At 50.4% G+C, this 25,132-nt stretch overlaps 2 protein-coding genes across 4 annotated transcripts in view; both read right to left on the bottom strand.

Annotated features, from left to right (window-relative positions):
• Positions 1-902: 902 nt before the first annotated feature.
• Positions 903-9,795, bottom strand: LOC139049754 (serine/arginine-rich splicing factor 4-like). The gene is made up of 3 exons (XM_070525555.1): positions 9,475-9,795; positions 5,927-6,333; positions 903-1,750 (listed from the first exon to the last, which is right to left on the bottom strand). The coding sequence occupies exons 1-3, from the start codon at positions 9,671-9,673 to the stop codon at positions 1,394-1,396; spliced, it is 963 nt and encodes a 320-aa protein (XP_070381656.1). The 5' UTR covers positions 9,674-9,795; the 3' UTR covers positions 903-1,393.
• Positions 9,796-17,412: 7,617 nt separating this feature from the next.
• The window catches only part of LOC139049753 (endothelin-converting enzyme-like 1), a 29,645-nt gene continuing 21,925 nt past the window's right edge, over positions 17,413-25,132 (bottom strand). Inside the window, exons 6-8 of one of the 3 annotated variants that reach the window (XM_070525554.1) lie at positions 24,615-24,940; positions 19,224-19,578; positions 17,413-18,585 (exon numbers count right to left, since the gene is read on the bottom strand). In XM_070525554.1, the coding sequence (XP_070381655.1) occupies positions 18,349-18,585; positions 19,224-19,578; positions 24,615-24,940 (918 nt within the window). In that variant the 3' untranslated portion in view covers positions 17,413-18,348. The remainder of the gene's footprint in view (positions 18,586-19,223; positions 19,579-24,614; positions 24,941-25,132) is intronic. The other 2 variants (XM_070525552.1, XM_070525553.1) reach the window with 2 other exon arrangements.

Raw genomic sequence — 25,132 nt, 5'->3', positions numbered from 1 at the left:
ATGTTTTTTATTGAATTTCGTCTCCGGTCGTCTCCGTGATTTCTAATTAAAAATGATTATTCCAGACACTTCAGTAACTCAAGTTGTAAGTAAACTTATGCTCTGGTATCATATGTATAATGAAACCCACGAATTTTGTACTGTAATAATTTTTTTCTTTTTTTCTGATTTATTAATTTCCTCCTCGGTCGCCTCAGGTGGCGAACCGGAAGTGCTGCGCAAGAAACAAGAGTTTCACTCGATGCTTGTGCCACTAATAACTGAAGCTAATGTTCTCGTTGCACCTTCTATGGGAACGAATATCTCGAAATTGGTGCCATCCTTACAGGTCGTTCCTAGCGCGACATACAGGTATGCCGTTTAATTTCGGCAGTCATCTGCGTCATATGTTTGTGTGCTTCCTAATCACATCGCTCCCACCCTCGACTGCTTTCAGCGTCCTTTGACAAGTCTAGACTTTACGACCGGGAACCTTTCTGACTGAGCGCATTGCATGGTTCTCCAAGCTCCCCTGTTCCCACCTAATCAGAACTAGAATATCATCTTCAAACGATCATGCGCAATCAACAGACAAAGGCTGAGCAAAAAAAAAGACATTATATCCTAGGGTACTAACGGGTTAAAACCTCCATATGAGTATGAAGCACATGCACCGCAGTGGGAGAGTCCGGAATAATTTGGAACACCTGGGTTTTCCCTAAGGTTCGCATAAATCTTAAGCACACGAGTGTTGCTCTTGTATTTCGGCCCGACTTCAATGAGCCGGCCTCGAATCCTGAAGTGCAAATACGCACTGGGTCATGGCAGCAGGTAAAATAGGGCAAGGCAAGTGATTGTGTTCATTCCCGTGTGAGTGTGTAAAATCCAGCCGTCTACAATACAATAAAGAATAACAATAGCTCTAAAATGGATACATCGTGTTTTATTTCAATCCGAGACAACTTCTCGACCACTCCTTGTGTCAAGTAGTGCGATTAGCCAGCGGACGTGTGGTTATTGATGGGTCTGCATCCTAACTAAATCAGTGCCTACCGTTTCGTCGTCAAAAAGTTTTGCTTTATTTTTAAGTGCGTTCTATTTGCGGGAAATATGCATTTACACAAACACTAACTAGGCGAAGAAGCAGTTCTCTTGAAGTATGTTGTCGAGCGTAGTTGCGCAAGCGTGTCACAAAACACAGTGGTGACGTAGGCTTGTCGGCTCTAGCTTCTTCATATCGAAACGAGCCAATCGCAGCGCGGATAAGGAACAAAAACACGAGCACTGCGCCTGTACATTCTTTCCTCAACCTTCTCGCGGTCCTTGTTCCCAGTCAGCGCGGCAATTACGAACAGGGTCGGAGCCCTACGCTTGCTAGAACATCAACTGCTCGGTGTGCTCCCTTTGCTTAACGTTAAGCGTATTGTGTTCTTCTTTTTCTTTTTTTGGAGAAACAGAGGCCCAACGTTATGGGCAGAAGCCGCAGCACCTGCTCGGTCAACGAGCACATGGCCATCAGGGGCTTCTTCCACGCCGAGCACACGAAAAGGCCGAAGTCGTCACACGGATTGCTGGCCGCCGGATCGGTCGACAGGAGTATCTTCGCGTGCGCCACGCAGTCGGCCGTCTCGCACACAGCGTAGGGCCCCGCACTGGCGGTCGCCTCGGGCGCGGACCCACTCGGCCGCGATGGCATCAGCAGCACGAACACCGCAGTGAGTACGACGGCGAGCAGGCCCACGACGAGCGCGATCTTGAGGATGAGCGGCTTCTGCGAGCGCGCGTAGCGAATGCAAGCTCGCGTGAAGTGCGACAAAACTGCGCGCACGATTAGGCTGCATGGAATGCGTGACGAAAGCGCCTTTACAACGAACGCCTCTGCGACGAAATGACCTGAATTTTTTTTTTAATTATGGGGTTTTACGTGCCAGAACTACTTTCTCATTATGAGGCACGCCGTAGTGGGGGACTCCGGAAATTTCGACCACCTGGGGTTCTTTAACATGCACCTAAATTGAAGTGCACGGGTGTTGTCGCATTTCGCCGCCAACAAAATGCGCCCGCCGTGGCCGGTATTCGATCCCACGACCCCGTGCTCAGCAGCCCAACACCATAGCCGCCTAGCAACCACGGCGGGTGAAATAACACGGATAACGAAAGGGAAAAAATTACGTCCTGGACATATTGAGAGCTGCGCGACGCGCGATCTTTACAACGTATAACCTGTATAACGAATTATTTTCAGAAAGCCCAAACACTTCGTTATAAAGGCGTTAAGCTGTATACCCTTTCGCTGTTTGCAAACACGGGCCTTGGACGACTTCCGGTTTTTCTCACTGACGTAACACGTTAAATTTAGCGAGTACAAGGAAACAAGACTTGAATAGCAGGAGTGCATTAGAACAGAAGTCTGTAGATTTTGAACTGATTTCCCTTGTACAAAGTAAAAATTCCACATTTACAGTTTGCCGTAAGGTATATAAAAAAACAAAGTGTTTAAGAAGCCTGCGCCTTTCTTCTATCTCAAAATTTAAAAAGAGACTTTCTGTACATTGAAACAACTTAACGCGCTTCTTGTTCCGGCACCGTAAACTGATAAGACGCGTGACCCGAAGTTTTTTGGGGGCAGAAGAAACTTCCTTGGAAGCGGTTTGGTCAAGCTCGCTCGCTTCGGCGTCCGCACGGGCCGATTGACTCACTAACATTTCCGTGAACTCGACGACCAAAAAAGTGACTCGTCCCGAGTTTATGGGGTTGGCGTAAACGTAGCACGCGTGGCTCTACAGCGACGGAACCGTTTTGCTAATCGCATGTCAGTGTATGAACGTAAGAGTGTAAAGAGACGCACACAAACAAGCAATCGGCCCCTTTTTCCCGCGATTTTAAGGCGATTAGCATTCTTAGGGTACTTCACCAATTTTTGGGAGGCTGTCGGGCTGGCTCTCTAACCGTTTTCCGGCCAACATGGGCTTGGTTCCATTGTCTAATTGGTAGAGCGTCAGACTGCTGTCTTGGGGGGAAGGGGGGTTCGAAGCCAACCGTCGGACCAACTTGGGTCACACGGTACGTGACATCTAGCATGCCGCTCTTCAATGAGCGAATCTTACGCCAATATGGGCCACAAGGTATATGCTGCTCTTCAATAAACTTCCTTCACACCAACTCGAGTCACTGGGCATGCGGAGCTGGGTTATGTGCCGCTCTTCAACGAACCTGTTTTGACGCCTACTGGGATCACTCTACTCCATCTCAAAAGTAACGTGCAGCGCTGCCGATGGTACGAGTTGCACACTGGCAACGTCCTTGCGCCGAGGCATATAGTTCTCGATGTTTGACTACTGGCGAGCAACCAAGTACGGGGTAAATTAAAGTACACATAGACAACTGGGAGTCATCAGAAAGAAAGTTAGAGAAACAAAGATAGCGAACTGGACGCAAATAATGGAAACAAAAACGATAATGCAGATCTACAAAAATGGGAAGAAAGAAATTGGAAGGAAAATTTTGTACAGTAACACGAAGGGAAGTCTTTCGCTATTGCCTCGCTATTTGAGGCTCGAGCTGTTTGACTAAGGACAAAAAACATACCGGAGCAAATATTCACGACTAGATGAGGCATGTGCACGCTGCAGCAAGGAAATCTGGATACCACTCAGCACACCCTAATAGAATTCGAAGCGATTCACTCAGTAAGACGTACTGAGTGGAAACGTACTCAGGTGTACGTACTCAGTAGGTAACGTACACCTTCCAGAAGCGCTTGGATTTAAGGTGGTCGGAAGCATGAACCACTGCTTAGTCCCGATAAGCAAGAGACGTTCAGAGAAGTGGTGGAACAACAAAATAGCGTTCTGTCGCTTCGAAAATGGTTTGCATTCCCTGAAGGGAAAGAGCAGTGGTTAGACAGGAGTTCGCGATGTATAGACCGTTTCAACGGCAATTACAAGGGCGCCGCCATGTCTCATCACGTGGTGACGCGTCCGTTGCTTGGTTAAGCTGCCTCCGTGTTTCCAGTGAATGCGCATGACGCCTGGTGCGCCTCTTCAAATCTCTGTTTCGGTGGATATTTCAGATTGCGACTGTGTGGAGCTCAGCTTCAGAGAGAACACGTGAGCGTTTTCGGTGCTCATTACGCCTCGTCCAAACGGTACGAGCAGAATATACGGTGATTGTACTAGGGTGGCCAGAATGGCGCAGTTCGTGCGCTTTCGTTACGAGACAACGTGCGGTGTTTTCGCCGAGAGCACCATCTTGTTCCTCTGGAGCAAACTGCTCGTCAGTGTGTCTTCCCATTCCCACAGATCACCTTCCCAGAACAGACCAGGTTCTCATCGACAAAGCAAGACCTAAGGCGTCTATTACACCGGATGTTCTGAGCAAGTGGAGAGGAGCACAAGTGGAATGCCCCTACCGGCCTGCAATCAACGTCAATCTCAAACATCTGATCTGATCCTGTCCTGACACAGCCGACTTCAGGGACAAGTACACCCGACCTGTAAAGGTGGCATCGTACGAAGACTGGGTCGCAACGCATGCAGATGCCACCAAAAAAATTAACGCTTTGCCGTCTTTTGCTAAGGAGGCAGGCATCCTTCCTTTCACGTGATCCCTTACGCCTATCTTAGGCTACGGGCCATCCCTTCTAATAAAACTTTCAATCAATGACTCAATCAATCAATCGATCGATCAATCTGGCCAGGGCAAGAAGCGTCAAGCGAACCCGCAGCGCCTTCGATACGTAGCGAAGAAGGGTTTAGAAGGCGAGAGCTTGCTGGCTCGTAAACGGGATATTGAGCAGCTTTGAGCGGCGGCGATGAACGTCGAAGAACGCGGCGAACCGCTTCACCCGTCCTCGCGGAGCGCAACAGCCTCGAGGCACACAGCGAATGGCTCGGATCGCGAGCGCACGCTTGTCGTGAACGCGAAGCATGTATGGGTGGCCTCTACAGACAGTGCTCAGAATCGCTAGGCAGTGCGGACCTAATCGCTAGCGTCTCGTTAACGGGTTTAGACGAGCACTCTGACAGACACTCAGTGCAGGAAGAGGTTCGGTTCGTTGTGTAGCGTGCGCTGCACACAGCGGTTTCTTTTGCGCGTACATGCTAGGGTATGCTGGAGCGCCGGGAGATTTAAGTTGAGCCTTGACCGCCCTGGAGCGCGCTTCCGATACCAGACGCTCACTCCAGACCGACCGGTATTTTTTAGTGTGTGTCTTTGCAGCTGGAAAGCGTCCAACTTGGCCGTGTGCTATAATCTTGAATATTGTGGCTAAACAAGAACTGCGTCCCTCTCAAGCACCAATGAAACCTTTGCTTCTTTATGTCGATTCCTATAGACTGTGTGATCCGCATAAGTGTTTGTTGGTAACAGCCGTGTGAAGCCAGCAGAAAACAAAGCGATGGTAAGGAGAGGAGAAATTATTTAAAATGAAGAAATAAATGAAAGTGGAAGAAAACATCGTTTGTAGACGGTGAGACGCCAATCGGAAATCTCCTCAAAATGCATTCTCAGCATCTGGAGTGGTTTACAGGGTAAATGAATGAATGAATGAATGAATGAATGAATGAATGAATGAATGAATGAATGAATGAATGAATGAATGAATGAATGAATGAATGAATGATGCTACGGCGATGGTTGTCCTCCTCTCCTTCCCCCTCTACATTCTTTGATATTCGCGTGTGTTTACAAGTCCTAGCCTTGGGAGTTTTGACCACACAGCTCCACCAGCGCGAGTGTCGAACATGACTCAAGCGCGGACAGCCGGTTGGCCAATAAAACCTCGCATGCTACCTCAAGGCATCAAAACACTGCTATAGTCGAAACACTCAGTATGCATTATGCTAATAGAATAACGGAAAGCGGTAGACTTAATTGTTTTGCTGGTAGGAACCACGTTGAATCCAATAGAAAATGCGAGCAAGTGGTACAGCGACACGCCGCGTACCCAGGAGGAAGTTTCCCCGACGCGCTGTTGCTCGGCGACGGAGAACGTGACTTCCACGCGTCTTGTGGACCTGGACTTCTTAGCCGGGTACCTGATTTCTCCAACGCTTGCGGACCTCGCCGTCTCACTGGTCGGGTACCTGCTTTCTCCCAGGCTGGCGGACCTCGCCATCTCGCCAGTCGGGTACCTGGTTTCTCCCAGGCTAGAGGACCTCGCCGTCTCGCCAGTGGGGTACTTGCTGTCTCCCAAGCTGGACCTGATGTCCTCGCGGGTGATGTACTTGACTTCTCCTGTGCTGTGCCTGTGGGCGGGTTGTGCCTCGTCGATCCTGTGCGGCGGCGGCACCGTCACGCCGAGACGCCGCGATGACGCCCCGCGCCGCGCCTCCGAGTTCGTTGTACCAGGGGCTGCATGTGGCACGACATGAAGGGACGTCTTAATCATGCATGCTAACAATCCTATCAAGCACGGGCGCACGCACGCATGGGCGCACGCATGCAAACTGTGGGGAATATCTGCTTTTGAGCGCCTCATCATCCGCAGCTCACGCATGACCACGGCCGTATGGCACACTCGATTTCAGAAAACTATGTAGCAGCCGACGGGAACATGGCGGGTCATCGTGAATAGCACCGGAGCCAGCTATCTAGCGCAAGTCGTGCTTCTTTTTCCAGGAGTCGAATCCTCGAATCACGTGCCAGAGTGCACGTCAACGGACAGTCGTTATTAGATAAACTATAGTTTGCCCATAGTTTTAGGAAAGTAAGCGGACACTTTGCTTTTGACAGCTGGAAGCCGTCACCCTCGAAGAAAATGGTAAGAACTTGTCAGCGCTCCGTCCGTCGCCCTGACCAGGAAGGAAAAAAGAAAACATCTTCGCAGCCAAGATTGGGAAGCAACGAATGTGGATGCAGATATTAGCATCTATTTGTGTATACAAAACTTTCATGATGTGTCCTCATATACAAAGGCTTTGAACGTCATTAAATATTCAATTGTTAGATCAGGGGTGTGTTGTCTTCCTTTCATTTAGCCAAAAGAAAAAAGTGCCTGCTCCAGCAGTGCTTAATGTGTCCCGTAAGACAGCGAGCTAATTCGTGCGAATCAAACCAGTTATATGTCAAACTCCCGAGGAAGCCCTCTAACATTCTGCCTGTCCGTGTTGGGCAGTTAGTAATAATTATTCGCCTAAAATTTAAATTAACTTTATGGCCACTTTGTGAATACGAGGCTTGTAGAGCACAATTGAAAACATCACTGATTTCTTTTGCGATGCTCTGCCTTTCACGCATCTTTTTCACGTGCTCAGAAAAGACGCCTACATAATCTCTCAACTGTCTTCCCACCCCACCGCTTGCACGCCAAAGCAGTTTTCTCTTCCGTGATGAGAAAACAAGATGAAAAGTTAATGAAAAATGTAGCACTGTAAACAATTCCAAGTTATGCTTTCAAAGGCTCTACTCAAACTTTGTATAAGATGGTGGCCATAAGGTTAATAGTTATGACCTTAGTTTTTCACTAAGCGCTAATAATTAAAATATTCGCCTTTGATCCTCACAGCTAATGTTTCCCAAGTTATTTGGCCGGGAAGAATCAGAAATGAGGATCAGAGGCGAATATATTATACCGGCATGGGATCGACGAGGACGCGGAGTAGCACCACCAACAAATGCACTTTATCAATCGTCAAAGAAAAACTAACAACGTCTTCTTCTTCTCCGCGCTTAACCTAAAACCTCGTCTTCATCCTCGTCTTCAACTTCAACCTCGTCTTCACTGACACATTCCCGCGGCAATATAGTTGTGCCAACATCAGCAACCTGCGGATTGCAGATGACGTCATCCTGTTCAGCAACGCTGGAGATCACTTGCAACACGTGACTGAGGACCTTAGAAGACAACGTGTAAGAGTAGGGTTGGAGACTAATATACAAAAAATATACAATGTTCAACAGACTGGCGAGAGAACGAGACTTTGTTTTGCTGTCAGACTGTAATAATCACGCGGAATCTTGACATTGAGGAGGACATTTACATAAGACTAAATATATGTTGGAGCATGTAGAGCAAGCATTATCAAGTTATGACCATTAACTTAATTTACAATCATTGCATTCTATTGGAACTACGCCGAGGGGCAGAAACTTGGATCTTAACAACGAAACTCGAGGAGTAGTTAAAAAGCTCCCCATCCGGCTTGGGTATTGCAAAATACAAGTATGGCGATCGCAGATCACGTGGTGGCAATAGTCTCTGCAAAATATGAAACGGTTGCGCTGCTCGAAAGCAGCTGACATTTCGAACGGAATCCTGCGCGCCCTGTCTGTGGAGAGAGTCCCGCTTCCAACCAGAGTAGGGTGCCTCGATGTGCGCACCGTCTGGTTTAAGGTAGGCGCATCGAGGTCACACGCGCAATCGCCTCCGCGCAAGACAGCACTGCTCGCAATATCACCGATTATAGCACGTGACCCTGGTAAATCATCCAGCGCAGAACGCGCAATGCAACCTTTGGGAGTGCACCGTGCAACACAAAGAAGCAAAAACGTAGGCACAGGGAGAGAGCGCCTGACCTGACAATGAATCACGCCTCCAGGCACCATGGCAACGCAACATTTGAATTTATCCTAGCTCTTACAATGATTGGCCGATTTCAAAACTTATTGCGGTAAATCATTCCTTACACGGCCCCCTATGGAACTTAATGAATATAACAAATTTTTCCAATGGGGCCTGCTGAGTCGAGCATCACGCAAAGAGCGATGGAACGCAAAAAACAATTATAGGCTAACGTGAAGGGACAGGAAGATAGCGCTGTGGTTCAGAGAGCAAACGGGGGTAGTCGGTAGTCTAGTTGGTATTTAGATGGAAAAATGAAACTGAGCAGGCCATATCTAATCCCTCCGCATTACGTTAGCGGCGGACTACTATAGGGTTACAGAATGGGTGCCAATTGAAGGGAGGCGCACTCACTCGCTGCGGGGGTCTGATGAAGTCACGAAATTCGCTGGCATGAAATGACGTCATCTAGCGCAAGACAGGGGTAACTGGAGGTCGCTGAGAGAGGCCCTCGTCTTGCAGTGGGCATAAACAGGCTCATGAGGATGAAGACTTAGTAACTCCAAAGATACGGGAGACTTGTTTAGGTGGCGGCTGACAATATAAAGGTGGTTTCATCCTCACCGGAGGCTTCGCTTCATTTTAAACACCATTATAAGCCGGGAGACCCAACACAGCTTTGGATGGTAGACATTATATACACTAGTCGTACCTCGCATAAATTTTCAGCGCAATTTAAGACAATGGTGACTAAGAAGGCCACACTGACAATGCCGTCCATGTGTGTTTCTCTGTGGGCTTTTTCCTTGCTTGGCGCTAAAAAAAGTTATTTGAAGATGAACCAGCTTGTCCAACTTTCAATTGCTTCATCTAGTTGTACCCCCTCACCCTCCCTCTCCGTCAGCCATGTACCGAGGCCCCAATAAAATGTTTTCCGCTCTCACGCAGTACACTGTCTGATGTAATCGATCAGGGATCACTTCCAGACGTACCCTTAGTTTTTTTCCACTGGCCTGTGGTAGACTCGGCCGGAGCGGCTTGGACCGGCTTGGCCGCCGAGGCTTCGACGGTGGAGTTGGAGCGGCGTTTAGACCGCGAGCGGTTGGACTGCCCGCTGCCCGTGCTGGACCGCGACGTCTGCCGGCTCCTGCTCGAAGATTTGGACGAACTACTGCGCCGGCGCCGCTCCATGACGGCGTGCCCAATAATTATTCACTCGTAGCGTTGCGTCCACTCGTTGCTTTCGGGGAACGCGAAGAGCTGGCGGCGACAGGCGGTGTTGCCTCTGTCTCAAAATGGCGACCCTGATGGCTCGTCTCCTCGACCCTTGTCTTGTCTTGTCTTGTGTCCCAGACAGTGGCGCATACCCACTATGGGGGATTGGCCAAGAAGCAGGCGGTTTTTCGTATGCTTAGAAGTAAAGCCAAACTACATTTAAATTGTGGAGCGTGAGACTAGAACTGTAATTTAGACGCGTGATAAAGATATTGTTAAGAATTTTGATAAAGTAAGTTAACGTAAATAAATGAAATAAGAGAAAATATTGATAATTTTAGAAAGTCAGCAAGGTACTCTTTTTGTATCTCTAATAAAATTGTGAATTGCAAGAAAAGCATCCCTGTGGCTTGATCCCAGTGAGGTCGCACCCTTGCTGCTGCTGCTGATAACGACGACGGCGAAACGTGGCACGTACCCACCACTGGAAAAATTAATGCTGCAGAAATTCTGAGCATTGTCTTCTAATGCGTTAGCACTCTTTGGCTCGGCTGCTAAGTACTTCGCTATTGCTTAATTATTTAGCTAGTTCAAGCATATCTGCAAACCACTATCAATCATCAACTATTACACTATTACAACGATTGCATTTCACTTCTTTATTTTCCTTTTTTTTTGTTACGACCTTCACGCCGCAACGGCGACGTAACCACTTTTTTTCCTGTTGCTCACACAGACATCTGCCTGCCACGCTGTTGTCTAGGGTTCAAGTCCCGTTCAGAAGTACCTTCTTTCATTTTGTTTTTTCTAACGCTACCAATCTACTTTTACGATACTATATCAACTGCATGTGTTAATTTGACCAATTCTGCATTTATTTTGCAGATATAAGGCTTTATGGGGTCGACAGATTTTTCCGGGGTACTCGCCAAAGAATGCTTACGCATTAAAAATTGAAGCAACCATTGCGAGACAACGGAACCGAGACCCCCACTGAACTTTTACCTCCTCAGGTATGGCCTGGTTATATCTACTCTGAGTCCTTTATGCAATGAGAGTGAATCTTTGCAACACTTCTTTTTTACATGTCGCCGGTTCATTACTGAAGGGAAAATATTTTTAGAAGAACCTTTCCAAAACTATCGCTTGAATTTCACTCTTCTGGTAATTATTTCTTTTTGGGCTACCGTATTGAGTTAAAGTCACGGGAAAGTTTGTGAAGCCCTCTGCTGCTTTTCGCGCTAGAGAAAAAGACTTGCACGTGAAAATTGATCATTTGAGATGGAAATTCAAGACGATGAGCAAAATGACAACAAGGTGAAAGGTGCTTTCACCTTGTTCTGGTTTTGCTCATCATTTAGATATTTAATCATTCATATCTGTAACAGTAGACATTTTCACTCACATATACAAGCTACTTATTTCATTCCACTTTATTTCCTCGGGAAAAATATGGATACGTCTTTCACCAGCGGATTCGTGACCAATTGATTGATTGATTGAAAACGTTATTATTCCAATGAGCTGGGGTGCCCGCCTCTTAACCTACACGTAGATAAGCGGGAGTCCCCGCGCGTTGAGGACGGCGAGTCTTCACGGCCTCAACGGCCAGGTGGATTGCTCGACGCTGGTCGTCTTCAGCCTCGTTCTGGAGCAAGGCCTCCCGGGCTTCTCTACTGTCAATGTTTTCCTTGGCCCCTGGGGAGCCAGCACACTCCCATTTTATACGGTCTAGCCTACCTTTTTGCTTACAAATTTTGCAGAGGGCGTCGTTATAGTCCCTCGTCTGTGTTAAGTAGCTCCAATGTGGCTACGTGAAATTGTTTCCCTGGAGGCGCCGCGAAATGGGAGCGTCCTCCAGAGAGAGAGACCGATGCAGAGGCGCAAAGATTCTTCTTTCGGGTTTTTAGTGATCTACAATTTCCCTGTACGTGATGATGCCAGAGTGCGTTGCGCCATTTCGCTAAGGAACAAGAACAAGTGCCCACAATGCGGAGTGGGCCAAGAATTACGCAAACATAATAGTTGCAGACACGAATGATGAAATCGAAAAAGCATGAAAATTGGGAGCAGCCAACAAGTGGGTAATTGAGAAGTCAGACCATATAAAGGAGTGTTTACATTTTAGAGAAGCAAAATATAGCGCTCACTGAGCAGTTTACACTGGGGAGAAGTTTAGAATTATGAGAGGGACAGCAATAAAAAACAAGGTACAGGCATCGTGTACGTTTTGTAGTCAGAACAAAATCGCGCACGACGTCAGACGCACCCCCGTGACTGAAACCTCTTGTGGAGGCCACTCCTCCCCGTGCTTCTGTGCCTTCGCTTGTTATGGCGCTCACCCACAATGAGGCATTTGCCTGGCGAGAGACACGAAGAGCGAAGGGGAAGGGGTTTAATAGCGAAGCTTTTGTTCGCGAACCTCGCCGGGTTTTCGAGCGTAGCTGTTCTCCAGTCGAATATACCAACCAATCACAGCGTAGGACGCGCGCCACATCACCGCCGCTTCGTGGCCATTCTCAAGGGACTGAACGACATCAGCTGCGGGGAGCGCTGCCGTACAGAGGAAAAAGGAGCAGGTAAAAGGCAATAAAAGAACAGATATTTGTCCAGTGAAGCACAATAAGAACAACAGTTTTACTGACTGTCGTATGGGTGAGGTTTATAAGATTCCCCTCAGCTGTGGCCAGTCCTACGTAGGGCAAACGAGACGGTGTATCAATCAGAGGCTAATGGAACATAAAAGGTCGTTAACCGGTGGATCGCCTTCTAATCTTTCCCTACATTGCCAAGATTGTAACTGAATGCCAGAGTTAGATGAATGCGCGATATCGTACAGGCATAAGAATGAAGATACGCGTCTTATGGTAGAGGCATGGCATATCTACAATGGTGGAAGCGCATGCGTGAGTCAGCCTTCGATTACTTTACATAAGGAAGAGATTAAGTGCCTTAACAGTTATCTCTCACGCAGACTGGCACGTGTATCCGACTGACACGTGGTGTTACCATTCCTGAGCTTGCGCAGATGAGTTTTGTCTCTTCTTTCCTTTTTCGCCTCAGTGCTCCCTTCAGTTGATAGTCGGCGTTCGTGTTGTCCACTTCTCTACTCTTGTGTCCTGTCTGCACGCGTCACCTCTTTTTTGCATAATGAATCGTTACCAACTAGCTCAGCTTTCTGTCGTTCTAAGACTGCAGGATGTCCGCGATAACTTTTGATGGGAATGTCCGGCCACGGTCTGTGAGAAGTTGTCGCGGAGCTGCATGTAATAAAACCACGTCGGTAGAAGAAAATTGGCGAAATCTGTGCCGCAGCTTGTAGGAAGCACTCGGGTGATGACACAGCGCGTGGCGTAATCCATGGCCACAGCGATCCACCTGTTCCCAGAGGTAGAAAGAGGAAAAGGGCCAAGTAAGTCCAAACCAACCTGAAAGAATCGTTCCGCGGGAATGTCGAGTGGTTGAAGGTAGCCAGCAGGGAGCGTCGATGGTGTCTTCCGTTGCTGGCATTTCTCACTAGCAGCTACGTATCTTCGAACGTAGCGAGCAAGCCCTGGCCAAAGGAAGCCTCGGCGGATCCGGTCGTGGGTACGTGACACACCCAGGCGACCGGCAGTGGGGAGGTCGTGAAATTCGTGGAGAACAGCCGAGCGAAGGTGTTTAGGGATCGCAAGGAGTAATGCAGGGCCGTCGGGGTGAACGTTGTGCCGGTAGAGTACGCCATCTTGAAGTGTGAATAAGCGAAGGGGACTGTCGGCAAGTGACTATCCCAGGCGGTCAGTGATGATACGCAAGGACGGGTCACAGCGCTGCTCGTCAGCGACATGGAGCAGTGGAAAAACAGAGAGAATACAGGCATCGGTGTCAGTATCAGACGTAGAAGTCGCGCCTTCGACTGGGTAGCGAGAGATGCAATCTGCGCCCTGGTGTTGGCGTCCCAACTTGTAAGTCACTGAGTAGGGATGTTCTTTTAGTCGGAGGGCCCAACGGCCGAGCCGGCCAGTAGGATCCTTGAGCGATGAAAGCCAACACAGCTCATGATGTTCTGTGATTACTGAGAAGGGCTTGCCATATAAATAGGGGCGTAACTGTGAAACAGCCCAGACGAGAGCAAGACATTCGCACTCGGTAAACGAATAGTTGCGCTATGCAGGTGTTAGGAGCCGGCTAGCATAGGCTATAACGCGGTCGTGTCCGTGTTGGCGTTGCGATAAGACGGCGCCTATCCCATAACCACTGGCATCGGTTCGGACCTCTGCAGCTGCGGACGGGTCAAAGTGGGCCAAGACCGGCGGATTGGTGAGAATCGTGATAAGGCGTGAAAATGCGGCAGTCTCAGTCCCACGTAAAAGGCACGTCTTTCTTCAGAAGTTTAGTGAGTGGTCGAGCGATTGCTGCGAAATCTTCCACGAACAATCGGAAATAGGAACAGAGCCCCACAAAACTCTGGTCGACTTTGACAGATTGAAGGACAGGAAAAGCCCTTACTGCTCGAATCTTCTCCGCGTCGGTTGTACTGCGGAAGCGTGGACGAGATGGCATAGCACTGTAATCTGTCGGCGCCCGAAGTGGTACTTCGATGAGTTTAATTGGAGCCCAGCTTTGCGGAAGACGAAAAGGATAGCTGCGACGCGCTCAAGGTGCGTGTCAAATGTAGGAGAAAAAACACAAGGACGTCGTCGAGGTAACAAAGGCAAGTTGACCATTTGAAAACTTGAAGCAGAGAGTCGATCATCCATTCTAACGTGGCGGGGGGCATTGCATAAATCGAACGGCATTACTGTGATTTGGTAGACACCATGTGGACTGACGAAAGCGGTCTTAGTTTGCTCATCGACGGAAATTGGCCAATAACCAGATCGAAGGTCGATGGAGGAAAAGTATTTGGCACCGTGAAGACAATCTCGAGCGTCGTCGATTCGTGGTAAAGAGTGCACACCCTTCTTTTAGTAATTCGGTTTAGGTGGCGGTAATCAACGCAGAAACGCCACGTGCCATCTTTCTTTTTGACGAGCACGACCGGCGACGCCCAAGCATTAGACAGGGGCTCAACAATGCCTCTGGTTAGCATATTGTTTACTTCCTGCTGAATTACTTGCCCCTCTGCAGTGGACACGCGATATGGTCGGCGGTGAATGGGAACAGCATCACCAGTGTTTATCCGATGCTTAACAAGGGAGGGACGCCTGACCAAGCGGTCGATTGTCAGTGTCAAATATGTATCGGTAGGAAAGCAAAAGGCGATATCGGGCAGTTGCTTGGTCAGGTGCGAGGTGCGGAGCGACCATGGGACTCAATGGGCCGCTGAGGTTCAAGGCATCCTGCGGGTAATCAGGAGGACCCGAAGACGCGTGGACTGCAAAAGCAGTGACGTGGTCATCTGTCATTGGACCGGAGCGTGGCCACCGCTATGCCTTCAGGTAACACTTGCTTCGTCAAGCCAAAATTGATAACGGGGATACACATCCGATTAGCGGCAAGGGTTACGACGGAGTGTGGCACAGAGATGTCTCGCGGCAGGAGGACAGCACGAATAGGTGCGACGACATAGTCACCATCAGGCACGGTTGCCGTTGATGCCAATTCGACGAAGGATAGGGCTTTTGGAGGTAAGCGAACAAACGCTGTAGTGCAGAAGGTGTTTGGCTGCTCGGGGCGAACGTCTGAAAGAAGAGGAAGCTCGAGGCACAGCTTACCCGGTGGAACAGTCGATGAGGGCAGAATGCGTCGTCAGAAAGTCGAGCCTGAAGATTAGGTCATGAGGGCAACTGGTTAGCACGGTGAACAGGACTGGAACTTGGCGGCCAGCAATTCCTATGCGAGCAGTGCACATACTCCTGGCGGCAACAGTGGCACCATTGGCGACGCGCACGGCTCGAGTGATGGCAGGCGTAAGAAGTTTTTTTGGGCGACGACATAGGTTCGCGCTCATTATGGACACTTGAGCTACAGTATCAAATATAGCCGTCAACGGAACACCATCTACGCCTACTTCAACTAGGTTCATGCTGGTGAGGAGCATCAACGGAGGATTTGCACAGGACAAACGTGATGCAGCACTACCTCCATGAGCTGCGTGGCCTAGTTTTCTGTCCGGGATGGTCCACAATTGGTCGGCAACGAATAGTGGCCTGGCTGGGGCGATGGGGACGCATGGCGCTGAGGTGACGGCGAGCGAGCACGACGACTGACATCGACGGATACGTCAGAGGTAGTAGGCATACGGCGAGGCGAGTAACGGCGCGGGTCGGCATATGGACGAGGAGACAGGGAAAAGGAGCTTGATTACGGCGAAGTCCGGGAGGTGCGGCCCTGGCGAGCGACGTGGCCAATACGGAGGCAACGGAAGCAAATGAGCTTGTCCTCCGGAGTTCTCCACTCGGAAGGGTTGCGGTATCTGGGAAGGAAATACAGATCGCCGTGAGGTGGAGCAGTCGGCACCGGTCGGGCGTCGGGTCGGAAGAGGGAGCAGGGAGCAGGAAAGCCTAGGTTTGCAAATTCTTGCCGTACAACAGCCTGAATGAGGGAGATCGGTGGGGCTGGTTGGTCAATGGTGGGTTCAAGTGGGCGTGAATGGAACGGCGCAGGACTTGTAGCCTCGAGTTCGCGGCGAAATATACGTGTGACGTGCTCATTTAAAGGTGGTGAAGTGATAAGGTCAACGCAAGACGACGTCGCAGCGCTGTTAGGGAGCCGGGAGAACTTTGGAATGACGCGGCGGCTTGGGTGAGCTCAAAGCGGCAGCATTCCTCGACAATGTCGTCGATGGTGGACACATTGTTGAAGACCAACAGGTAGAAGGCGTCATGCGCGATCCGTTTAGGTACGTGGCCGACTTTGTCTAGCTCGGCAATTTGCTCGTCGACTTTCCGGCAAAGAGCAATCAGGTCCTGTATGTATCAGACATACGATTCAGTAGAAGACTGAACTCAGGTAGCAAGCTCTTTTCTAGCAGCCAGCCGGCGACCGATGGGATTTACAAAGAGGCTGACGAGGTTCTCCTTGAAAGCATCCCAGCTAGAGATTTTGTCCTCGTCGGTCCGGAACAACACACGAGGACTTCCGCCCAAGTACAATAGAACATCGCCTAGCATAATGGTAGGGTCCCAGCAGTTGTTTTGGCTAACACGCTCATACAGGATTGAGCCAGTCCTCAACGTCGACATTATCTTGGCCGTAGAATATCCCAGGATCGCGGGGATTTGTAACAGTAACGTACGTTGTTGTCGGGGTCGCAGGAGTAGGAGGAGACGCGGTGTCGTCACTGGGAGCTTTGGCGAAAAACGGGATGGCGCGGCCGCTGTAGAGCTCCGTGGCGAGGACGGGGAACGGCACCCTCGACCACAATGTTACGCGAAGCACAAGTCAGTAAGACGAGCAACTATTTACAGGTTATATATACAACAGCGGTTGCAGCGCTCACCGGTTAGATTCACAGCGCGAGCCCAGTTCGTTCTTCCTTCGTTTTCTCGAGTGATGGAGCCCACGCACCCCCTTCAAACGATCAAATATCACACGCGTGTTGCAATATGTAAAAGAACCCGCCTAACAACTGACTTCATTTGTGCTCTGATAGCGCTATGGAAAGGCCACGCATAGTTAGGACTCCCAAAGAGCAGGGTGAACACAGTGAGTGGCGACGGGAACAGCAACGTCACTGTGCACAACGGCGTCGTGCTTAGGCTGGGGACGCAGCGGTTCCTGCCCAAAGCAAGCCACGCAGAGTTAGGACGCCTGAAGAGCAGCGGGAACACAATGAGCTACGAAAAGAACAGCAGCGCCAATATGCACAACGGCGTCGTGCTCAGGCTCGGCCGGACCCAGCTCAAGGCTACGTCACATCGGTCTATCCAATCAGGTGATACCACCGCTTCGCTAGTCAACCGCTGTTACAGCGTCGATTGGAGCCCATGTTTTTTCCTACTTATCATCCCTTCGAGCAGCATTATTACTAGCATTTCTTCCTTAATTTATTCACAGTGGTTCAACTTATAGAGAACGTTTTGTTTATTTATTTTCCACGATGGTTTTGTAATTACAAGCGAATCAGCTACTATCTTCAACAACGGACACAAGCGGATTTTGTCCCGGAGGCAACCGTGTCTTTTTGTTGAGCCGCATTTGTTAATGTGCACTCGCATTTCTACAGACGTGTAGCTGGCAGTGGTTTCGCAAATGCAATAAATTAAGGATGCCGCGGCCGTGACAGCGTATGTGTTCAATATGGCCTATCTCGCGCGGGGAAAAAAAGCTTTTTTCTGTCCATTTTTCTTCCTAGCATAACACATTCCGCCACGCTATAGCCGGGAGCTTTGAGAGAATCGATATAAATGAAACGGGGCGTTCCAAATTAAAATGTTCGTGAAAACTGTCACGCAAAGGTCCCGACAATGACATCTACGCGATGATGTCTACTCGCGGGCCGTTCAAGTCAACGAAATTAACATTACAAAACTGAAATGTGCAGACAACAAAGTTCAAGTTAAAGGTTCCTCAACGTCATCGAAACAAAAAAATAAATTACTCGTCCAAAAAAAAGGAGGCACATTAAGTAAATCGTCTAGCAACTAGCTCCGTGAGAATGGATTCTATAGCGTGCCTTAACAACAAAAATGTAGCGTGCAAAACTAAACACGCCCGCGGGGTCTCGACTAGCTTTTCAGGAGACGGCATTTCTCCTTCGGGTTCATCGGCGTATCGGTCGAGCAGTGAAAGGCCTCGGCGAAAGGCGCGTAATTTCGCGCGGCCGCGTTGCATTCGCTCGACCAGTGACGTCCTGAGGCGTCTTCCTCGCAGAGACCAAGGCACGCGGTCATGAAGAACACTTGCGTCCCCGTATACTGCTCCAAGCCTGTCAAGCGGGGATCTTTCGTACTTCCGTTCGTACTCTGCGTGAACAAAGGGAGATGTGCGATTTAGACGGACGGACGGACGGACGGACGGACGGACGGACGGACGGACGGACGGACGGACAGACGGACGGACGGACGGACGGACAGACGGACGGACGGACGGACAGACAGACAGACAGACAGACAGACAGACAGACAGACAGACAGACAGACAGACAGACAGACAGACAGACAGACAGACAGACAGACAGACAGACAGACAGACAGACAGACAGACAGACAGACAGACAGACAGACAGACAGACAGACGGACGGACGGACGGACGGACGGACGGACGGACGGACGGACGGACGGACAAACAGACAGACAGACAGACAGACGGACAGACGGACAGACAGACGGACAGACGGACTTCAGCCATCCTATAGAGTAAGACGAAGCTCCAAAGGGCTTCTCAGAAGGAAAGCTTCGCAGTTTCAGAAGAATTACGAGTTTAAGAAAGTTTACGATCGTTGTGGCAATGAGGACAACTAATTTGACGATTATAGTGCCGTGTCATGAAGGAGGCTATATCGATAGTTCTTGCGTTTGGTTACGGACGGACTCGTGCGACGGACAGCTATAGGAGGCTGTCTGTCGCTGGCGAACAACACTGCCCACGGTGGTCCCGTACCTTACTGTACGCCGCGTGAGCCAGGACCAGCGCCGGCAGATGGGGAAACGCCCGCCGTTTCTCGCTCGCGTCGGAGCAGTCAAACGACTCGAGCAGGTGGTCCTTCTCCTCGGCGACGTGCGACTCGCGGGCGGCCGCCGCGTCGAGCAGCGCCCCAACGTCCATGTTGCGCACGAGCTGGGCCGCGTACGCGAATCCCAGGCCGCCGAAGCGCATGGCTGCCGTGCCAGCGCCGTAGTAGAGCGGCGGCTGGAGAGCGGCGGTGGCCACCGACACCGCCTTGAGCGCCCGACTGTAGGCGGTCAGCGACGACGGGTCGAGCTTGTAGAACTGGGCGGCGGCGCTGTGAACGCCTCTGTCGAGGGGTGTCGTGGGAGAGTGCAGAGAATAGGAGTGAGTAGTGAAACTATACCTGCATACTGCGACGTTCGCTAGCATCTTTTAACGCGATACACACCACACAGACTCGTGTATGGGCCGCACTTCCTTTTTTCGAAATTTCGGCAGGCTACGGACCACACAGGGGCTGGACATTTTGTAATTCGACTTTAGAGCCGCATTTGCAAAAAAAAAATTATTTCTGCAATTGCAAGGACACGTGATCTAGCGTCCACGGATGCGCTTGTTAGCCCTCTTCGTTCGTATGACGAAGCAGTTGCGTGTGGCTCTGGCAAAAGACAAAATGGCCGAAAATGGAAAGATTGCGCTGACTGCGCACAACCTGGCGCCACGCGCTAAGAACCCTGGGTAGCTACTGCCACCTGGCAGCTGCGAGGACTGCGAAGATCGCGGTTGTCGTATGCGTCAAACGCGCCAAACTCTACGTTTGCCACTTTATTATCTTTTTTTCGTCCGACATTTTGGCCCGCCAAATTAAGGTTGCCGCCCTTACACGAATTCGCCCCTTGCTGGTGCATAGACACGTGTACTTATCTTTATCGGGCGACCACGTTTCGGCGCCTAAAGGCCAGAATACATGGAGCGAACTTTCACGACGAAGTTCAGGCGGCAGAAAATCTGCCGCGGCGCGACGCCGAATGTTCGTCGGGCTGCGCTACATGGAGCGAAGACGGCGAAGACACGGCGGCCGCCGCCGGCGATTCGCGGCGTTGTTATCAGTGTGGCTAGACGAGGCAAATGCGCTGTAGTGAAACACATGACACAAAAGATAACTTTAACGACACCTATTATCGGTCTTGAATTGTGGAACACTCTAAAAACGCGTAAAATTTCGTTTAGAAATGATGTCTAGTGTCTTTTATGTGTTTGAGACATTCATGTGCCGATGTAGTTTAAAGCAAGCGGCAATGCTATACGTTGTGGCAACACAGGGCAAGTAAACAACTTTTGGCTCTTCCAACGCGCGCGCGGCATGCTTCTGAACAGCCGAAATTAACTTGTCGTTAAATTCCAGCCGCGCCGCTTTGGATGCCATGACTACGAAAAGCGGGAGACCGGCGTGAACGAGAGCTCGGGATCGGGATACACGAACAAGCGGGGAAGCCTAGTCTGAAGTAGGGGCGGATAGTGAGACCTGATTGGCTCGCTTTGGGGCGCCGCTCGTTTGCCGCTTCCGGTATCGCCGACGCCCGACGAACTTTTCTGCGCCAGCTAGATCGGCGACGAACGACGTTTTCGCCGCCGCAGCGCGTCGGGCGTACGCCGCCGGGCGTCGGACGCCGACTATTCGTCGCATATTCGCTCCATGTATTCTGGCCTTAACAACTGTAATCGCACAGCGAGGGACGCGCCTGCATGCATGTATCCGACGTTTCTGTAAAGTTATCGATGCTTCTACCCGGCTGTCTGTTGTCGCCGAACCTTGTGTTATCTGATTTCATCGCGTAACGCGAGTGGTGTAGAACTTTGTGGAAGGCACGCGGGTCCGAACGATTAGTCTGGAACATTCGACGACTGCTCTATAAAAGCCGACGCGCTTGACGCGCTTGACCCACTGATCAGATTTTTGACGATCGCCGACTGTGTTCACCGCTATCGTTGCGCTTTAAGTGTAGCCTGTTTTGTGGGCACAGGTTCGCCCAATAAAAGCTAGTTTTGTCTTTCACAGTACTGCTACTGTGTTCTTTAACGTCACTACCACGTGACAGTATATACGTATTCTTTACTTCAGGAGAGCATCTCGAGGGCCTTGTTGACGCACGATTACGGTAATTAATTACTGCGCGAATGCAGATGAATGGACAGGGCAAAAGAGGAGACCTAAATATAGTGCAACTTTTCACTATTTCCGTGTTACAACCACATAAAACCAACTCACAATGAAGCCCAGGAAAACATACGGGAACTTCACCGTTCCTCTATCTGAATGTAGAAACAGTAAGCATAAGGAAAATGAATGTGTGCGAACCAAATTCACGTCATTTTGTCCACTGCCATTTTCCTCATCCTATAATTTTTGAATTTCTATTTAAAGAATCCTGACTTTCCCAAGTCTTTTCCTGGGCTTCATGTTGTCTGTTGTTTTCATGTGATTGTGAGTGTCAAGAAAACCTAGCCCATTGGTTCCTCTTAGTCTACTTGCTCACTGCTGCTACCTGTTCCCTTTTGTACTGTTCATTTATTTCCATTCGTTCAGCACTTTCTGACCTTCCACGTATTCATTATTGTCTTGGCGAAGTAATCACAAGGCCGCCGTGTCTCGAGAGAAAATATTTCGCAGGAACAAAGATGCTTAAGTGCACGTGGCAGGCACTCCCAAGTAATTACCGGCAGTTTGTCTTTACCGTAACACAAAGAAGGGCACAATCATTCTGTTCTACCTGTACGATAACCTATGAGGCTGCAATTCGTAGGCTAACAAAGAAGCGTGAGAAGAAGCTAACGACCGCGCAACGAAGGTGTGGAACAAGAGGGAACAGAAGATACGTCACGACCTCGCGGGTATAGCCAGTGCCTCCTAAATAGCAGGCTTGTGCACTCCGATTTGTGACATCATGCTACTTGGACCGAAATTTCCATTGCCAAGCCCAGCGTGACGAAGGCGATGACGCGAAAACCACCGCGGCTCGATCGGGAGCGTCCCCATAAAGGCCGATCCACACGATGGACCAAGTCCGCGGGCCAATCGGTCACGTGATGCGACGTCACGGCCCGCCGCGGTGCGGTCCGGCGCAGAGCACATCCACACGGCGGACCGCCATAGCAGACGGCAGAGCAGACCAACCAGCTACTATACAGCTACACTCTCGGCCAGAGTGTTATCATTGTTATCATTCCGGCTCGAGTCCCACAAAGCCGGGAACTGCTCAACGAAGCATACAAAATGAAAAAAACCTCCTCGTCACTCCAAGAGGACACGGTGTTTAAAAAATATATCTGCTGCACGCACGTGTAGGCGGAATGGCGGACATGAAACGACTGGCTTGACTAGCTTTTGCTGAGCCGAAAACTAGGGCCGAATCTTATAACGGTTCGGAATACGAACCGTCCGCTTCGCCGCTTACGTCACTAGATGTGCCACTCCCAAGCCGGTGGTGGAAGAAGGGGAGGACGCGACCAATAGATGAGAGGGTGCCACCTCTGAAGTGTACGTCATTATATGACGAGTTAATCGAGGAATTGCAGAATGTTTCTGCTTGTCAAATAAACTTAAAATGTAAATTAAATATTATACGCCAAATTTTGAAGTATAAACTTGTGGTGCCGGGCGTTTACGCAATGCAGAAGTAATTTATTAATGTCATTCTTTTTTCATTCTCAGCCCACAGGCGGTATCGCAAGCGTAAATGAGTTGGCCGAGCGCAGCGTTATGTCGTCTGCTACCAGGAGCTCGCACGATGCACGCAACAGGAACGCACTGCCAGCACTTCTCAAGTAGCTAGCGCGACAAAACCATGAACTGGTTCTTAGGGACACATTTGCTAGCCGACTATATCAATTTTCCTTCTTTTTTCGCCCTTCGTCATTGGTTCGGACATGACTCGCTCGCCGCCGCGCTGCCGCTATCTCTGCGATCTGCCCCACGGCGCGTGGCGTGATAGAAGCAAATGGATCTTGAAATCGAACATTACAGTATACGGGCCCTCCATTGCCTGCGTGAAGTCAAATCGAAGAGTGTGGTGCTGACGGTGCGCGCTGTGCCGTGAAATTGAGGAACAAAGTGCGGCACTCCCGAACTACAGAAAAAAAGGCAGCCAAATAAGAGATCTCCACAATATCTTCCCGTCCTGATTGCATAGTTTTATCAGCCGAACGAAGGAAGCGCTGAGCCAGCCTATAGGTTGAACCCTTCTGACTGCTGAACGGCGATCTGCAAGCTATTCACTCTGGTGATAGCACTAGGAATTCGATGTCACCATGCAAATATCTCCTTGACATTGGCTTTGAAGCTGAGGTCACGGGAAAGTTGACCCGGTCCTTCAAACGGCCAACACAGTAATTGCGAGAGCAACTTTGTGGACAGTGTCGGCAGCAGAGATCTAGGCCATTCCGATGAATGCTTCACGTCTGACCGACCTCTGGGAGCTGCAGGCCGGTGGCGATTAACCGCAGCGCGCAATTTTGCTTCCTCTGCGTGGAATGGCCACACGTAAGCTTGCACCCGAGTCTCCTCCATATGATAGCGTAGCCTGCAAAAGGTCTACTTAGAAAGCCAGCAAGGGCGGTGCAAACTCATTATCCGTCAATTCATCGAACGCGTATCGCACTTCCAGCCGTGGTCGACACAGAAAGAGCAACGCCAAGCAGACGACAAAGGCAAGTAATAGCCTCCGAAGCAACCAACGCACGCGCGCGCGACGCCCGCGTGTCTCTGGGGTCGCGCGACCGGCGCGCGCGGCCAGAGTCGCAAGCCCACAGCCAAGCCACAGCAACGGAACGAAAAGCGGACTACCCCTTCGCCGGTTCCTACGACTGGTTCGCTTTGAAGATGATTGACAGATGGGTGACGTATTCAAAAATTGCGATACCGCCCCGCTGCCTCTGACGACCTGTGACGTAATCAAAATTTTGGCCAATCAGGTGAGGCCATAGGAATGGTTCCCCAACCGAACCGGTATAAGATTAGGCCCCTAGATTGGATTTGGCTGAAGACACTCTGTTGCCGGACAACATTCGTTGGCTACGCCAAAATCGCTGCGGTTTGCATGCGGTCCGTCGCCAAAACGGAAGCGGGAAAAGCCTCGGCGATTTGTTGGACCGCGAGGGCCGTGGTCTTGCGCGGGCCAACGGCGGTACGCACGATCTGGTGACATCCTATCACGTGATGCGCGGACCGCGGTCCAAAAGAGCAATTTGGTCCGTCGTGTGGATCGGCCTTTAGATACTATGGCAGTCGGGCAAGGTAGCATCACGCCACGGATCGAAGTGCACCGGCCTTTTGTTATCTAGGAGGCGTTGCTATAGCTGGCGCGAGCAGCAGTTGGCGCAAACCTTCCGAAGGAGCGCTGGATTCCCACGCGACTCGATCGCCAATGGCCGAAGAACCCCCGCGAGCCGTCGTCCGCATGTTCGCCGTAGAGCCTCTCGAAGTCCGCCGGCTCGAAGGTGGGCGGTGTCGGCCACACGGCGGGATGCGACTCGAGCAGCATGGAGTACGTCGAGTCTCGCGCCATCTGTCCGAGATGTCGCGAGACCCGCGCCGTGGTCACCGCCACCGACTGCACCATGTTCAGCGTGTCCTCCACGGACTGCATCACGGTGGCCTGGACGCTCGCGGCATGGCGAGATGCGAGGAGGGCGTTGTAAGTGACGCTCACCTGAATAGTGCCAAACGAGACAGAGACTGCAGGTTGAGATATGGCAGCTTGCGAAGGGATCGAAGCTGGGTAAACGATAAGCACTAAGGCTGACGTTTTCAGTTCTCTTCGTCGGGGCGAAGACGGGACAGAGGGTCCGCAGTGTTAGCCTCTCAACGATCAGCACACTGCCGCCTGCACCCGCCTCGTTCG

This window comes from Dermacentor albipictus, chromosome 9 (genome assembly GCF_038994185.2).
Source record: "Dermacentor albipictus isolate Rhodes 1998 colony chromosome 9, USDA_Dalb.pri_finalv2, whole genome shotgun sequence".
NCBI lineage: Eukaryota > Metazoa > Arthropoda > Arachnida > Ixodida > Ixodidae > Dermacentor > Dermacentor albipictus.
Note: the sequence above shows the minus strand (reverse complement) of the source record. Positions and strands in the feature narration are given on the sequence as shown.

Coding starts and splice junctions, on each gene's coding strand:
- LOC139049754 (XM_070525555.1), bottom strand. CDS start 9,673: ATGGAGCGGCGCCGGCGCAGTAGTTCGTCCAAATCTTCGAGCAGGAGC. Junction 6,334..9,474: donor CCAGTGGAAAAAAACTAAGG/GTACGTCTGGAA, acceptor TGCCACATGCAG/CCCCTGGTACAACGAACTCG. Junction 1,751..5,926: donor TCGGGGAAACTTCCTCCTGG/GTACGCGGCGTG, acceptor GCGCGCTCGCAG/AAGCCGCTCATCCTCAAGAT.